Consider the following 16,566-nt stretch of genomic DNA (forward strand, 5'->3'; position numbering starts at 1 on the left):
CTTGCAGTGTTGAGTCCATGGATATTGGTTTTGAGTATCAGTTTAGGCAACAGAATTGGGTTGTTTGTGGCTTTTACTGTATCAGGTATCTGCTGGGGTAGCTGTTGAGGTTTGGTGTTTGTTTTTATTTTTCCTTCTAGACTCTCTTTGTTGTATTATGGGTTGAGTACCCCTTGTACTCCCATTAATGCATTTCTTTGCTTATCAAAAAAAAAATTAATCAACACAAGATAAAACTTTCTGCATCCTGTGTAAAAATTAAATCAAGTTTCAATTATTTAAATATGTAATCTATATTTTGCTCTATTTTTTTTTTGAGAGAGAGGGATGGAGATGCGGAGATAAGAAAAAGGATGAATAGACAATCGTTTCCACAATAAAGTGGATGTTTTGTTTGGTTGTGCATCAAATTGAAAGCCTAGTAGCAGAGCCCATACTGATTTCCCAGTTTCTAGTTTTTTCTCCTCCCCATTACCCTCGAACCTCTAAAATCACACATGGCCTGCCTCTCAAAAAAAATTCTACATGGCCCAAGGCAAAACCTTAAACTAAAACTTGGGTTTCTTAAAGAGGTACACAATTAGTTGACAATAATAAAGAAGCAGAAAAAAATTACTAATTGAGGATTCAAAGGACTAAATTAAACATCTTCTTTTATCTTTTAAGGGATTATGAAATTTATTTTTATATTTGAGGATTAAATTGACTTATCCTAATTTTTTAGTACATACATGACCATTAAAGCTAAATACATCACCCCAAATCTATGTATATCATCCCCATTTTTGGAAAAAGTCTAAATACCTTTTTTTTATCTCCCTCAACCCCCCTTCATTTCTAGGACTAAGTATCGAGCGGGTTCGGGCCAGATAACTCGGGTATGGACGGGTTTATATCATGCATAGCTCAACCCATTTCCGACCGATCCAAAGCCTCGGATAACTCAGTTGCAGGTTTGGTGGGTTGACGGGTTGGACGGGTCGGTTTTCACGGGTATATAGGCTAAATCACACATCTGGTTTAGCGAGCATGCAGCCATGTGCAACCACCACTAGCATGGAAGCTTCGTTTAATCGAACCATTGCGGCGCAAGAGTGTGATAGTTTCTTCTTCTCCCTTCATAAATAAGTTAGTTTTCTCTTCATCTTCTCACGCATTTATTTCATCCATCTCTAGCATGAGTTGGGATGGTCATCCATGGAGAATCTTATTTTAAAATCAGGTAATACTTTGTACCGCATTATAATTTGCAGTATTAAGTAAATTTTGTGCGCATTTTAGAACGTGGTACGTTTAAGTTAGTTGCAGTAAATTAGTTTATGCAATTTAGTTATATTAGTTTGTTATTGTAGACATGGTAAGAACCAGAGGTAGGGCTTTTCTTGGTAGTCCATCACGACGTCGTCTACCCACTACATCGACTTGTAGAGAGCGTGCAGACAACTCCATCCCTTAGACTTGTCTTGATCATAGATCCCACCATCATTTATAAACCATCACTTTATACTCGAGCTACATTTGTTGTTCCTACTTGCTACACCCTCATTTCCTAGAGAGGTGCTAAAACAGTTCAAGTACATGCAAGTAGTTCATGTACTGGTGACTGAGGTGGTGGGTTGTGGTGGTAGGTAGTGGTGGTGGCAACAACAGCGGCGATGGTAGTTGTAGTGGCACCGACGATGGTGGTGGAGGATGATGGTGGTGGCGGTCGATTAAATATTTTCATGTAAGTTTATACATCACACTTTTATCATGTCTCATTCATCATCTATATGATAAATTAAATAATTCATCATTTTAATGTATATGCTTATATAATACAATATTATCACCAAACAATGAAATGTGAAGCCTAATACAACGTAGCAAACGAGTGGCTGAAATTAAAATAAGTTTTGATTTTGAATATGAAGTGTGAAGCGTGGAGCAAGGAGGACGGAGTGATTGATCCAACGGAACAGAGTGACGGCGGCCAAAGCCAAACAATCTCGTAATGGGCCCCCACACCCACCTGCGTAAGCGTAACCAATGTTCTTGTTCCTCGCCAACGTCGCTGAACACCAGAGCCTCCTCTCTCTGTCTCGCAAACAAACAAAAACAATCAGATTATATATTTTTTATTGTTTACAGCGTGAGAAGAGAAGGGTCAACTCAACTCAATAAACCACCCTTTTACATCAATTACTGTTCGCACATTCCAAACAGAATATCCATTCATTCATTCATTCGCGCTTTTTCTTCATCCTTTTCCATCTTGATCCCCATCATGAATTTTCCAAATTCCGAATCTCTCAACCCAATTCATGAAGGCTTCTGTTCTCAATTCAGCGATGATTGATTTAGTATAACTACGGTGGTTGGAGGATGCAAGCGGTGGGGAGGTTAGGCAGTTACATTAGCCAAGGCGTGTACACTGTATCAGCGCCCTTTCATCCATTCGGTGGTGCCGTTGATATCGTCGTCGTGGAGCAGCAAGATGGGAGTTTCAAGTCTTCACCATGGTACGTTCGATTTGGGAAGTTTCAAGGGGTTTTGAAGGCCAAGGAGAAGGTTGTTCAGATATGTGTTAATGGGGTTGAGGCTGATTTCAAAATGTATCTTGGACATAATGGGGAGGCTTTCTTTCTCAGGGAATTGGATGTGGAACCTGATTTGATGTGTCCACCATCTTCTGATGATGAGGTTGATGTGGATGATGATCAGTCTATGAAACTCAGGTCTAAGACTTGTGATGAGTTTGATTCTGAGAATGGTGGTACTAAGGTGGTTGTGGGTAGGACTGGTTCTCGCCGCTCCCGGATACTTGGCCTTATGTTTGGGCAAAGGTCTTTGAAGGAGGTGGAGGTTGAAATGGGCCAAATGGTTGGTGGGAATAGGGCGAATTCGATGGACCGTGCTGAGATTGCAGCTAATCTTTTGGAGCTGAACTGGTCTACAAATCTCCCCAGTCCAAAATTTGAGGATAGCTCCTCAAGGGATCATGACATGCTCATGGATGATGGTGAATGTGACCCTATTGGGAAAGTGCGTTCCTTTTCTGACTCTGACCTACAAGTTGCTTATGTGGAGCTTGAAGCAAGCATGGATAAGCAATTGAGTGGAGAAGGGGTTTCAGGTGCGAGCTCTTTTATTGATGCACAGGGTGGTGATATTTCTGAGGAGGAGGACATTGCAGAGAGTTCCAAAGTGGGTGAGGATAGTTCAAGTGAACGGGTTCGTGAGGTGCTGTACCTTGCTGATGAAGGAAGTGGACAACTCCATGTCGGTGACGAAGTCCTGCTTGCTGCAACTGTTTTGCTATCTGAGGTAAATTCATATAGCCTTCAATTAAGGCCTTAGCTTGATAAAGAAAAGAATAGATGATTGTAAATTCTTCAAATAGAGTTGTTGCTTATCAACTAGGATAGCTAAATGAGCGAAGGTTTAATCTGTTTGGGCTGACACTGACACGTTAAGGTTCTCATTTAGGGTACAGAAACTGAGGATGTCATGAAGAATGATCTTGGAATGCCAGTGATGGAGGTCTCTGAGTTTCATCATCAAGTTCAGCTGACAGCTTGTTCTGGTCCTGATGTTGAAGACACAACAACAACTCCAAAATCTCAAATTGTCAATATAGATCAAGGACATTGTTCAATTGAGAACATTGAGTCAAACGGTGTCACCAAACCTCACAATTGCAGCAGCCAGGATGACCAAACCCTAGATGAGAATAATAGGAAGGAGAAAGATTTCTTCAGCGTGTTATCTTCTCCTCAGGACTCTATTGGTGATAGTTTATCTAGAAAAGCATCAACGAGCTTACTACCACCTAGTTCAGCAGAAGAAAATTTCCTTTTTGGCGACCTTGATGAAGGTATAATCAATGATCAATTTGAGGAATCACGCTCCCCTAAATATGTAGATAAAGAAGATCATCTTTCTTGTGAGAACGACGCGGAAAAGTTAAGAGTAACATCCAGTCCCATAGTTATCCCGAGAAATGAGGATGCTGGGGAAGAAGTTGTGAAGCGCACAGAATCCTTGCCAAATATTTATTCTGGTAGTAACAGTCTGGGCCAACATGTTCGCCTTCGTTTAAGTCTATCACTTGACTCCAAGCTTCCTTGCAAAGATGACTTGAAATGTCTAAAATCAGATAAAGACAAAGAAAACCAGTTATCACTTGAGGCCGCAGATGGCAAGGATTACCATAATTCCGGGGAATTTAAAAGTACTCTTCCCCTTGGTAAGAAAACTCGTATAAATAGAAGTTCCTTTGTTTTGGTCTGTCTACTGAATTAAAAACAATCCATATCTTTAAATACTATTTCATCTTGGTCTAGTAATGTGCTGAACTTACTTTCTTTTTGGATTATACTGTGACACTGTGTGTATCACAATTTGTAATTTTCACTAAAGATGGAAGATGCTTGCTTTCTACTTTGAACACCATATTAGACTACACAAACTTCTCTCCTGTATTTTGGTCCAGAGAAGAGAAGGGTTCAATGATTGTTATAGCTTTGAAAAATGCTTCCTAAGCATTGAGCTGTAGGTAGATGCAGTGCTGATTTTATGCAAACAATACTCTTCACGAAACACTTGTTGTATGAAGTGGTGCAAGTTGTTGCTACTTCTAAAGCATTCATTTCATAAAATCTGGTTGGTGATAAATTTACTTCTCTAGGCCCAGTGGGATAATAGACTTGTTATAAATATTGGTAATCATTATTTCCAAGGGATTTAGGCAGGGTATCTTTTGGGAGTAAATAAATACTTAAACTGAAAGCATCAAATCTTTTGACCTAGTTGAGAAAAATCATGCAGGAGAAACATCAACAGACAACCCTCCCCCTGGTGGAAATTGGAGAATTTGGCCTTTCTCCTTGAGGAGATCAGGATCAAGAAATTCTTTGCCGCCTATTCCAAGTGATGCAAAAAATAATACTCTTGGAGATTCCTCAAAGAATACATTTAGCCCAGACATGAACAAAAATGAGCTAAAATCCAATCTAAAGAGAAGGAGAGTTAGGGAAACAACTCCAACTTCTGAACAGGTAGCATCGTTGAATCTGAAGGAAGGGAGGAACACTGTAACCTTCACTTTCTCTACAGCTATGCTGGGGAAGCAGCAGGTCGGAATCATGAGTTTCTATAATTTAGGAACATGGGTTTTATTTTTATATATGTTCTATTGGAATCTCTCATCTACTATTATTTCTTATATTCTATGATTGACGAACAGGTTGATGCTCAAATATTCTTGTGGAAATGGAACGCTCGTATAGTGATCTCAGATGTGGATGGGACAATTACAAGGTGAGGATATATAGTTGTTTTCTTTCTGATTGTTAATTTGATGTTACCTACAAAAAGAAGATATTTGATGTCTATCAAAAGATATGCTCCTCTTCATTCTTGTTTAAATTTTAGTGCTGAGTGAACCTTTTATTTTTGGTTTAATCATATATGTCACGCCTCTATCAGATACAATATATCAGCAATATGATGTATTCCTCGATGAGTTTCCTTACCCATGATTTTTGGAGAATTAAGAAAACGTGCCTGAATTTCTTCACATATGTATAATGTATCAACATTGAATCTGCTGTGTATGAGTAAACTTCTACTTAATGTTGCTTTTATGGTGATAAACACGTCTCTAGGCATCTTAGAGCCTAGCATGATACTTTTCCCTCTCCTATTGTCACTTGAAGAAAACTAGACATGGGTGACCCAAGCTTGTTTCAATGTATACCGCTGATGGGATACCAACATCAGGGTTCATCTGCTTGTTCACCCTGTTCAGTTATTTGGTCCTGAAAAATAAAATGTATTGTATGTCATGCTATTCCTTTATCTTTTAGTTTTCTTTTTTTTTTACTTCCTGATTTTTTTTTGGACTAGCATGTTCTAAGTTCTAACCATGCTGAGATATCTAATCTAATGTAAACACAGCGCATGCATGAATCTGTTAGGCTTGGACTATAAATCAAATGTTTAATATCATTGTGGGGTTTTGTAGAAGAATACACTTGGAAGAATTGGGGGGAAAACACCAGAACACTAGTGTCATAGTTGAATGGAGGCATCCTTTCTGGAGTTTCCCTGCATATTTTCTTCTTAGATTCAAGTCTGTATATATACATTTATTTACCCAGTGGGTAGCAGGCACATAAAAGTTTCTCAACTTTTCATGGTACAAGGTTTTGAAGAAAAAGTTTGAGGCTGCGCTACTTGGTGAACCCAATCAGGCTTATGAGCTAGCTATTGTAGTTTGACATTCCCTGTTGAGGGAAAATTTTATTTTCATTCACTTAGGGGTATTTAGATTAGAGAACCTAGGTTGGCCAGTTGCAGTACAATGACACTGGGCGTGAAATTTTAAATGGATAAGGATCTTTGTTTAGTCTGTTTTAAATTCTAATCATGATTCATGATTATTTTAAAGTTAGCTAATATAATTAGTTTCACCATTATCATTGTACCTTTTAAGTCAAATTGAGTTACTATTTATGGAGATATTTTTATGAGAAAATTTATGGGTTGTGGTAGTAACACTCTAATTTGATCTGGAGTTTAATTATTTTTATTGGAATGCCAACTGCATTATGAATACTAAGCAAGAAATATGCTTTTTCCTATTTCAAGTCAATGTCTTTTACTTCTCTTCTGTTGTTATTTTTTAAATTTCTTACTCTGGTGACAATGGTGATATCTTCTCTTGTTTCATGTCTTACAGGTCAGATGTTCTTGGTCAATTCATGCCTTTGGTTGGCGTTGACTGGTCACAGACAGGTGTTGCACATTTATTCTCTGCTATCAAGGTTTGTTCATCTTGTCTGTGTGTCTTAATTGTTGAGATTATTGCAATTTGATAATGTGTCTGATTCCTGAATATGCTTATCATACATTCTATGAAAACCACAAAAATTTTTATTTATCTTAAGGGCCTATCGTTCTCATTTAGTTACATGATTAATTTTTTGAGGAGTTTAGGATGGGGCCTGTACCTGTACCCTGCCCATAACAAAGTTTTTATCTTTTTTCACTTGAGTTGGTAGTCTTTCATGGCCTTTTCCCTTGTCAATTTCATATTTACAGGAGAATGGTTACGAACTACTTTTTCTCAGTGCTCGGTCAATTTCTCAGGCCTATCTTACACGACAATTCCTACTCAACCTTAAACAGGTGATGTATAAATTTAACAATCAGTTTCCAATACCATTGATGCGTGGAAAAAAGAAACAGAAAGAGGAAGAAAGGAATTTACATTTTCATATTTATTTTGTAAATTGCAGGATGGTAAAGTTCTACCAGATGGTCCTGTTGTTATTTCCCCTGATGGACTTTTTCCCTCTCTATATCGTGAAGGTAACAAGACTTCTTCTTGTGGTTCCTTTTCTTCTAAGTTGTTCTCTTTCAACTTTCCATATACCGAACAAGTTTGCATGATAAAGTGTCCCCCTCACTTGTGTGGAATTATTTGTTTTTTGCTGTTTGGTTAAGAGACTACTTTTATCATAATGTAATTATTCAAGAATTTTTTAATGACATGGATGTAAAATTGTGTTCATTGATACTTCAACTTAGATCTCAGAGAGGGAACTAGGTAATTAATTTTGCTAAAATCTGGAGTCTGCTCTCTTGTCCGTGTGTGCTTTCACCTTAATTGACCGATGGGTTTGTATAATAGTGTTAGGAAGGCTATTCTACTGTACTAAGAACCTTTAAAAATAGTTTAAGAGGGAAAATTGAAGGGAAATTTTCCACTTTAAACTGCTGTTCCTTATTTCACCTGAAGATACATGCAGTGCACTGCAGACCTTGTCTGTCAAAAGAATTCATTGAAATGATTAACTTTTGGATGTTCTTTATGGTATGAGTTCTGATATTTGAATTTGAGGAGTGCTAACAACACTCACTTTAACACTCTTTTTAATGGGCTGAAATTCATGATGGTCCATCCCACTAAATTGGAAGTGGGGCCCACATTTTTTAATGGACCCCACATGAATTTCAACCAATCAAAGAGAGAGTGATAGAAAGTGTTAAAGTGAGTGTTGCTAGCATTTTTCTTTGAATTATTGATCATATTAGACACCACCATGTGGAGGTGTGCTCAATACATGCAGAACATAGCATCCTAGTTATCTTGAAGTCTTCTTGTATGATTTAATTGTCCATTTAATTGATGATTTGATGTATAAAAGAGACTGAGATTCAACAAGGCTGAGTATGGAATGCCCTGATCTTTCCTTTATAATATTTTGGATTAAGACTTTTTTTTTTCTTTTTCTATTTCCAGTTATTAGGAGGGTTCCTCATGAATTCAAAATCGCATGCTTAGAGGTTAGTTTCCCGCTGCCACATACTGAATTTGACAACTTTAACTAGGGGTGTAAATGAGTTGAGTCAAATTGAACACTTATATTTCAGGCTTGGCTTGTGAAAAAAATGTGTGCAAGCTTCTCTCTCTTTTTTTACTAGTTATATTGAAGTTAACTTGAAATTCCATGTCTCTAGGGCATCAAGGCACTTTTTCCTTCTGATTGCAATCCGTTCTATGCTGGTTTTGGAAATAGGGACACTGATGAAATCAGCTACCTTAAGGTTGGAATCCCTATAGGAAAAATCTTCATTATTAATCCCAAGGTAAACTAATCCTTCTTATTTTTTAAAAGTAGCTATAATTTCCTGAAATACAGGTTTGTCAACCCTTTCTTATTTTTAAGTTTGCAGGGAGAGATAGTGGTAAACCGAAGTCTTGACACAAAATCATACACTTCTCTGCATGCTCTCGTGAATGGAATGTTCCCTCCTACGAACTCAACAAACTCTTCTGAGCAGGTTAATTATTATGGAGCTTTATCTTTTATTTTCTTATCCATGATCAATCTTGGGGATTGTGTTCCAGTTTAATGCCTTCCCAGAATTTGAAATGAGAAAGAACTGGGGTGGCTCTTTTTATATTTTTTTCTGCTGTGTGAGATAAGTGATATAAATCTTGGTTACATTGTCATGCTTTGCATGCAAGTTTAAAACAATAAGGATTTGTTTGTGATGCAATGCAGCATGTGTGACTTACTTTTTTCCCTTGCTCTTGCTGAACATTGATTGCAGGAGGATTTTAATACATGGAATTACTGGAAGCTATCCCTTCCTGCTATAGATATTTGATAGAGCCCTGTGGCTTTTGGCTTACCTTGATGGGGACATGGATGGGTGCAGCCTGTGCTGCTCTTAGATTAGATGGGTAAATTCACATCCGCTCTACTCCAGGATTTAGTTTTAGTTGTTAGACTTAGATACTTGATATATTCAACATGTAAATGATTGGATTGGTTCAAGTGGTTCATGCTTGATTGCTCTTAAGGACTGTCTCGGGTTCGAGTCTTGTGAATGGAAAAAACTGTGTTGGGAGAGCGCCCCATATAATGTGGATGTGTACGGCTCGAATAAGATTGTCTCCCATAAAGGATACTAGCAGTACATAAATAAATGTGACTAATCTTGGACCCAGCAATGTAATAGAAGTTAGAAGTTGGTTGTTATAGATAATGTCTTGGACCTCTTGATGGATATTAATTAGAATATGGTTCTATGTCATGGTGGTGTATATTTGCACCGTTTTTTATGAGCTTGCAATTATGCATGCCAATTCATTTCACTAAGCTTTTGCTAATACAGGTGATATGTCTGTTAGCCCCATCAGAACCTCATCCTGTTGTGGATTGATTTAATTTATGGAAGCTCATGATTTGGTGGATGAAATTCTTATAAGAGCTGGATGGAACTTCTTCCCCTTTTTGATGCTGTTAGATCAGATCTAGTTTTTTCCCCTTGCTTAGTTCATGTGAACCCATGACCACTAAAGCCATGGAGTCTCATGTATTTGACATCATTTCTCGATGATGGATTAGTGTGGTCAAGTCCTTTTCATGATGACATAATTTGTATATGATTGTGTTGTAGTGTGTAAATTATGTGATCCTGAATGACTCTTCTCAGTTTCATTTTTCCATCATATAGAAAAGCTTATTCTTGGTTATCATTTCTTCTCTTTTTTACTCCTGAATTTCCAAAAAGTTATTGGGTCACAGGTTAATGAATTGAACCAGTTGTATTAATGATTTTCTTAGTCCATCAGGTAACATTATAATTTAAGGGTTTAAGGTTTATATTGATTTCATGTATAATAATACACAAGATGTAATAAAAATAAATGTACGTCTTTCCCAATGGTTGAATGTTGCTCAATCTGGGTGTTTGGATTTTGTACCGGCGGAGGCCGGCTTTTGGGTTTGTCTCTTTTGAATGGTTTATTTACTTTTGTTTGTGTTTCGTTTTTGTTTTGGTGGATGCTTAGTTGAGTTTGTCTCGTTTGTGATCTTTTGTCGAGACGACTTGTATCTCGACACATTTATTATTCAACAAATATTTTTTGCTTTAAAAAAGAAATTGGTAATAAAAATGGTAGAGGATAGAGGAAACATCTCTAGATTAGTGAGTTAGTGCCATGCTGATGAAACGAGCAAATGTGAAATATCATAAAAATATAACAATTGATTTTGAAATGTAGTTGTGAAATTAAATATGGTGCTTGCTGTGGTACCTTAAGCCAGATTAAGGCGTGGTACCCAGAATGATATAAATTAATAGAAAAATAAGGCAATTTGAACTGAAAAGAAAATGATGGATGAAGATTTGCAAGTTTCAACATAGGTGAGACATGGAGAAAGAAGATCCTGACAAGAAAGGATCTTAGATGATCTCTCAAAGTTGAAAGTTAAACTTAAAACCCTAATTTTTCAAATCGTGCATTGAACAGTATAAACAAACTTAAATACAATATGTTATTAGTTCATTGAGTCATTGAACTTAAATTCTTAAAAATTGCAACAATAAATCTTCCATTTTTTTTAAAGAAAATAACAAAATTATAATTTAAAATACTATACGAGGTACCACGCCCGAAAAAAAATACGGGTACCACAGAATTCACCATTAAATATTTGATTATGTACACCGGAGAGAAGTTGTACACTATTTGTGAAATTATCTATTACTTTGCAGCTAGAAAAAGGAAGCATCTAAATACTCAAAAATTTATTACTATGACAATGAAGATGGATGTAAATAGTGTTTGGGAATATGGTGACATTAATTCTGATTAGTGGGAAGCATGATTTAAAAAAATTGCAAACCCAAAAAACCATGAAAATATGGCTTTCATTTTCTTAATTTTTTTAATCAATTTTATTTAGTTCGCGCCGCATATGTCCAAGCTAGCTTTCGCGCACATCAACTAATTTTACTCGGGGCTGTCACTGACCAAGCATTCTTTCTACCCTGAGTTGTCCTAATGGCAGCCTTATACCACTAGGCCAACCGGCTTGGTTAATTTTTATGAATCTCTGCTCTGATCGAACGAATAGGTTTGTGTACGCTCCGAAAAGAATTTTTGATAGGCGTGAAAATAGCCATAAATAGATTATCAAAATTTGAAAATAAGCTTAAAATTGCAAGTAAAAAGTAAATCATACAAAAAACATTTACTCTTGGTAATAATTAAGATTTAAGAGTTTAGAGTAGAGTTAGAGTTTTGAAGCATTTGAGATTGGGTATTTGTACTTGGAACCGGGTAGAGAGGATTAGAACACGCGAAGATGGAGTCACGAGCTCAATGGAACCCGCTTCTATCATTTTCTACCTTCATCCACCAACACTGCCTCCACCTCGCAACTCGTTTCGACGAAACCAAGCGACTCGCCGGAACCCTAGTTCAATCTCACGTCAACCCCTTCTTCCGCGCCAAACACGCCCTTGCCGCCACATTAACCTCCCACCACGTCGCCAAGTCCCTCGCCGGCACCGCCGTCTACACCGTCAGCAACTCCAACAACGAGTTCGTTCTTATCTCTGATGCCGACGCTGCTAAGTCCATTGGATTGCTTTGCTTTCGCCAGGAAGACGCTGAAGCCTTCCTTGCTCAAGTCCCTCCCTCTTTCCCTTCGAAAAATTCAATTTGTTGATTTTGATTTCATTCCAATTTCATCTAATTTGTTTGAATTTGTTGGTTTTTTTACTGGTCTAGGTTCGATCGCGGAAACGAGAACTTCGAGGCAATGCTAGGGTTGTCCCCATCACTCTTGACCAGGTCTTTCTTCTGTGAGCAACTGGATAATTTGTGAATTGCATTAATGGTGGTGTTTGTTTATCTTTTACCTTTTACACATGAGTATATCTTTTTTGTGCTGTAGGTGTACATGTTGAAGGTTGAAGGTATTGCATTTCGATTTTTACCTGATCCTATACAAATAAAGAATGCTATGGAGGTTAGTATCAATTATATTTCTTGTACACAACGTAGAGCCAAGCGATTATTTAAGTCAAAAAGTAGTGAAGATATTGTAGGAATTGAGTTTGATCCATTTGAAATATGATTAATGATGGAAAGAAGATTTGTCAATGAGCATGGTAGCTGCAGTGTGGGAATTAGTTCTTTAATATCATTTTATTTTTGTGGAGCATGTATGCTAGATTGCTTGTTGAGCTAGAGACTGAGCTGTTAGGTAGTGTTTAATATCATTTTTTTTTTCATGTTTATCAGCTCAGACCAGCCAATAAGGAAGGTTTTGATGGGGTTCCTGTTTTTCAGGTTTGTTCTCTTCTTTGTTTGTAAATATCTGTTTTGAAAGGACTTTTTGGGCAATGATGGGGTTTGGGTGGGAGTTATTAAATGATACAAATTTGTTTCCCAATGTATTTATCAGTATAACAAAGGGAGAATTACTATCTCTATCTGTACATTTTATTTTGGCTAAAAAACATTTTTTGCCCCTGATGTTTCAAGTTTGTGCAAATTATGCCCCTACTCTATTTTTGTCGATGTTTCTACCCCTGACGTTTTCAAACAGTGCACTGTATACCCCTCCGTCAGTCAGGCTTTCTCAGGAGAGGTTCCTGAGTGGATTGGAGAGATGAAGAAGAGTATATGAAGTTGATGATGATCAAGGAAATGATATAAATTAAATTTGCTTGATGTTTATATCAATTATGCATGTAATTGAACTGGTTAAATGCATGTTTTGCTACTTACAGGTCTTGAGTTTGAATCTCTCTTGCCTCTTTTTTCCAATTTCACTTGTAATTTCCACGTGGCAGTTCCAAAAAATATATAAAAAAAAGTCACATCAGCTCATTCCGTTAGTTTTTTAACGTTTGACTGATGGAGGGGTAGACGATGCACTGTTTGAAAACATGAGGGGTAGAAACATCGACAAAAATAGAGTAGGGGCAGAATTTGCACAAACTTGAAACATCAGGGGCCAAAAGTGTTTTTTAGCCTTTTATTTTTATTGAACTGATTGTATAATGTATATAACTATTTTAGATATCCCTTTCAGTAGTCTAATATAAATCTGTGCTAGACTTGTAGTCCTTGACCATAGTTACTTTCTTGACTATTGACTGCTAATTACTTGTGCTTACAGTCAGACCTTTTGGTTGTGAAGAGGAAGAATAAGCGTTATTGCCCTGTATATTTCTCTAAGGTTTGTCTGACCCATTAATCTCTTCATTGTTTTGCTTACACTATTAAGATTTAAGACTTCATGAGGTGTGTTGCGTTATAGAATATAATGATATAGTAGTTATAGTTTGCTGGTTAAATGGACAGGAAGATATTGAGCAGGAACTGTCCAAGGTTTCTAGAGCATCTAAAGGAGCTGGACTTTCTCAGCATATAATGGTATAGAATATGGAATCTCTTACTCTTGTTTTTGCTAGTGCCTGTGGCTGTCGGAAACTCGAGCATATTTCAAGTTTATATTAATTTTTATTCTTGAGTTTTGACATTCCAATTTATTTGTCAGAGCTGCTTGCTAGTTTCTCTATGTTGCAGCATATTTTATTCAAACCTCAAAAAACTTTTTGTGTTTCCATGTAATTTCACGACTCATCTTGAATGAATAGTCACATCTAGTTACCTTGAAAACCTACTGAACAGTTGGTTCAATTATAGTGATGTGCTGTGTGTAATATATTTTCCAGATGGCCGTAACAGCAGTTCCTTTTAAGGAAACAATTAGCAGAAAGTGATGATGTTATTTAAATTTTTCTTTGAACAAAACTTAAAACAATTACTTTGATCTATTAATTGGTTTTAATTCTATAAATGTCATTTTCATGGTAACAAAGCATCTGATTGATGGAAGATTTCAATGTTGAAGGAGCAATTTAAAACTGTCTCCAATCTCCATGTGGGATTTTAGTTCATGCTAAACTCTTGTGCTCTGTCTTCCATGGAAAAGATTAGGACAGGAGGGATAATCTTCAGTTTTCTTAAAGAAACAGGAATTTTATTTAAGTGTCTGGGTTTGAGTTACTACATGGTCCTTGTATGTTAATTTCAATTGACATTCTGGTATATCTGTTGTGAGTTTTTTAAATGATAAAATAAGATACATGGTAGAGTGGATTTGTTTTTGTAATTTATCAATCATTTGAAGTTTGCTAACTTGTTTTTAAAAATAAATGAACAGGTTGGCAGCTTTGAAGATGTACTGAGAAAAATGGAGGTAATTAAGTCTGCTTACAGGTTAATAGCTGGGAAGTAATTTGAATTCTGACTAGTTCTCTCTCTCCCATGAAACAGATGAGTGAAGGGAATTCAGGGTGGGAGGATTTGATTTTTATTCCACCAGGAAAAAGTCATTCTCAACACATACAAGAGATTAATGCTTGATTACCAGAGTTCAAACTTAAGCTAACCGTAATTTTATGGGGTTTTCATGAGCAAATTGGATATTGTTGTTCTCACATTCTACTACTAGTCAGCTGGTGAGATGTCAGGACCTTTGCCTTCCAATAATTGTATTCTTCTTTTTTGTTTTCTCAATATAAATTCCCTCTGATGCAGAAACTGCTTTAAAGATTCTCAGTGGATATGAGGTATATTTGTATGTGAGAAGGCATAACTTCAGTCTTCGCTTGTGAGAGATTAATGGGAAAACCGAATAGTTGGCGAGGTTGCTAACCTACTCTTGCCCAATTCCAGTTTTGTATTATTGTAATCCTGGTCTGTTACCGTTGGTTTGGTTCAGTTAGTGTTGGTTTGATTCCATGGAAGAAGCAATGAAAGAATTGAAAAGGAAAGAAAATGGAAAGAAAAACACCATTTTATCATTTGGCTGCGATCTAATCATGGATTAAAAAAAGTGGAATCCGCGTTAAAGTATTTCAATTTGTGTTCCTTCTAGAGTAAATTTTATCTGCTGAGCGACAACCCTTCCACTTGACACCATTTCTGTCCACCGGCACCATCTATTGCCTTCAGTTTCTAATTTATATCTCCTCTCAGACAAAGGTTTTAATATTCATCAACTTAAAAAAACCACAAAAGGTAAGATGATCAATATCAATTCATCATTATACATCACCACATACATGCAACTATCCTGATTTTTACAGACTCATCATTTAACATGTGCATTGTGATTGACATGTAGCGATTTCTACCCCTAGTGTTTCTTATATTACATGACAAGAATAAAAACAAATGAATACGAGAACTGATATAAGATAGACACTTAATGGGAGGAGCAAAAGTGATGGTTGAGTTTTATGTTGAGACTGGATTGGAGAGAGAACTACAATTGACAACGCAAAGAGAACATTGCTCTGGTAAGCCAATGTTAACCTGGAACGGACTTTCAATGTGCCCTCGCATCACAGAGAAATGTGCCAAGTCAGCCGCACACCTTGCTCCGGGCATTACACCAATACATACACCCCTTTGAACCTGGGGGCCTAAATCCCAGTACTCAGCCGAGAGTGCACACTTCTTCATACTGGAATACATAAAAGAAAATGCACGATATAAAAGATATTAAAAAACAAGAGAATGACTTAGAATACATAATGCAGGATATCTTTGAGCCAATACCTAAAAAAAAAAAAATTTTAATTTTGAAATTGGAAAAAACAGGCTAGCTCGTGCATATTAAAGAAAACTGTAAACAACCTGAATATTGGTCTTGAATAAAACTTCGTGAACTATTATAGCTTTAACAAACAAGGTTCCTAGCATTTAACATAAGTAGTAAAAATCAACTTAGTCAGATATGATCAAAGAACAACCATTGTAAAAAGGAACATAAAAGCAAAGAACTCCATGACCTTCATGACCCCATCTTCATGCAAGTTTACGTAATGAAAAAAAAAATAAAAAATGATCAAAATAACCTAAAAATAAATAACATTCAATAAATATAAGTTTCGCAGAAAACAATTTACATTACATGTTGTTGATAAGGTTGAACATTATCTTCAACACCTCCAACAAATTGGGGAGTAACCCCAATGCATGGCACACCTATCAAAAGGTAGGAACAATTATATAAAAACATCAAATCATGTGATCAAATCATAAAGTGATAAAGTTTGAACCAGTATTGAACAAATAAAACAGAATTAGAAAATAGCTACTAACATCAACAATCAAACAAATCAATTACGAGAATATATAGATCTAATTGGTGCATTTTAGCATAAAGAATCCAGCATATCAAGCTGATAAGC

General features: G+C 36.5%; 2 protein-coding genes across 6 annotated transcripts; both read left to right on the forward strand.

The window, feature by feature from the left end:
- The first annotated feature begins 2,039 nt into the window (after window positions 1-2,039).
- On the forward strand, window positions 2,040-10,036 carry LOC130721665 (phosphatidate phosphatase PAH2-like). 5 transcript variants are annotated; one of them, XR_009013589.1, is made up of 12 exons: window positions 2,044-3,306; window positions 3,469-4,228; window positions 4,810-5,117; window positions 5,228-5,301; window positions 6,725-6,809; window positions 7,087-7,173; window positions 7,284-7,356; window positions 8,291-8,334; window positions 8,509-8,637; window positions 8,725-8,832; window positions 9,106-9,238; window positions 9,673-10,036. XR_009013589.1 is itself a non-coding variant. In XM_057572396.1 (11 exons), exons 1-11 carry the CDS (start codon window positions 2,365-2,367, stop codon window positions 9,160-9,162), a joined length of 2,667 nt encoding a protein of 888 aa, XP_057428379.1. In that variant the 5' UTR covers window positions 2,043-2,364; the 3' UTR covers window positions 9,163-9,591. The 5 variants fall into 5 exon arrangements, 1 of the variants encoding a protein (XP_057428379.1); XR_009013604.1 differs by lacking the exon at window positions 9,673-10,036 and having other exon boundaries at window positions 2,041-3,306; window positions 8,718-8,832; XM_057572396.1 differs by lacking the exon at window positions 9,673-10,036 and having other exon boundaries at window positions 2,043-3,306; window positions 9,106-9,591.
- Window positions 10,037-11,591: 1,555 nt separating this feature from the next.
- Window positions 11,592-15,171, forward strand: LOC130721701 (protein TIC 22, chloroplastic). Its single transcript, XM_057572397.1, has 9 exons — window positions 11,592-11,978; window positions 12,080-12,142; window positions 12,246-12,320; window positions 12,596-12,643; window positions 13,479-13,538; window positions 13,664-13,735; window positions 14,529-14,564; window positions 14,642-14,826; window positions 14,906-15,171. Exons 1-8 carry the CDS (start codon window positions 11,652-11,654, stop codon window positions 14,729-14,731), a joined length of 771 nt encoding a protein of 256 aa, XP_057428380.1. The 5' UTR covers window positions 11,592-11,651; the 3' UTR covers window positions 14,732-14,826; window positions 14,906-15,171.
- Window positions 15,172-16,566: the final 1,395 nt, after the last annotated feature.

Source organism: Lotus japonicus, chromosome 1, assembly GCF_012489685.1.
Source record: "Lotus japonicus ecotype B-129 chromosome 1, LjGifu_v1.2".
NCBI classification, from domain to species: Eukaryota; Viridiplantae; Streptophyta; class Magnoliopsida; order Fabales; family Fabaceae; genus Lotus; species Lotus japonicus.

Bases quoted from the DNA above. Each gene is read 5' to 3' on its own strand.
- LOC130721701 (XM_057572397.1), top strand. From the start codon at position 11,652: ATGGAGTCACGAGCTCAATGGAACCCGCTTCTATCATTTTCTACCTTC. The intron at 11,979-12,079 runs GTCCCTCCCTCT...TTACTGGTCTAG, and splicing joins CTGAAGCCTTCCTTGCTCAA to GTTCGATCGCGGAAACGAGA. The intron at 13,539-13,663 runs GTTTGTCTGACC...TTAAATGGACAG, and splicing joins GCCCTGTATATTTCTCTAAG to GAAGATATTGAGCAGGAACT.
- LOC130721665 (XM_057572396.1), top strand. From the start codon at position 2,365: ATGCAAGCGGTGGGGAGGTTAGGCAGTTACATTAGCCAAGGCGTGTAC. The intron at 7,357-8,290 runs GTAACAAGACTT...TTCTATTTCCAG, and splicing joins TCCCTCTCTATATCGTGAAG to TTATTAGGAGGGTTCCTCAT. The intron at 8,833-9,105 runs GTTAATTATTAT...CATTGATTGCAG, and splicing joins CAACAAACTCTTCTGAGCAG to GAGGATTTTAATACATGGAA.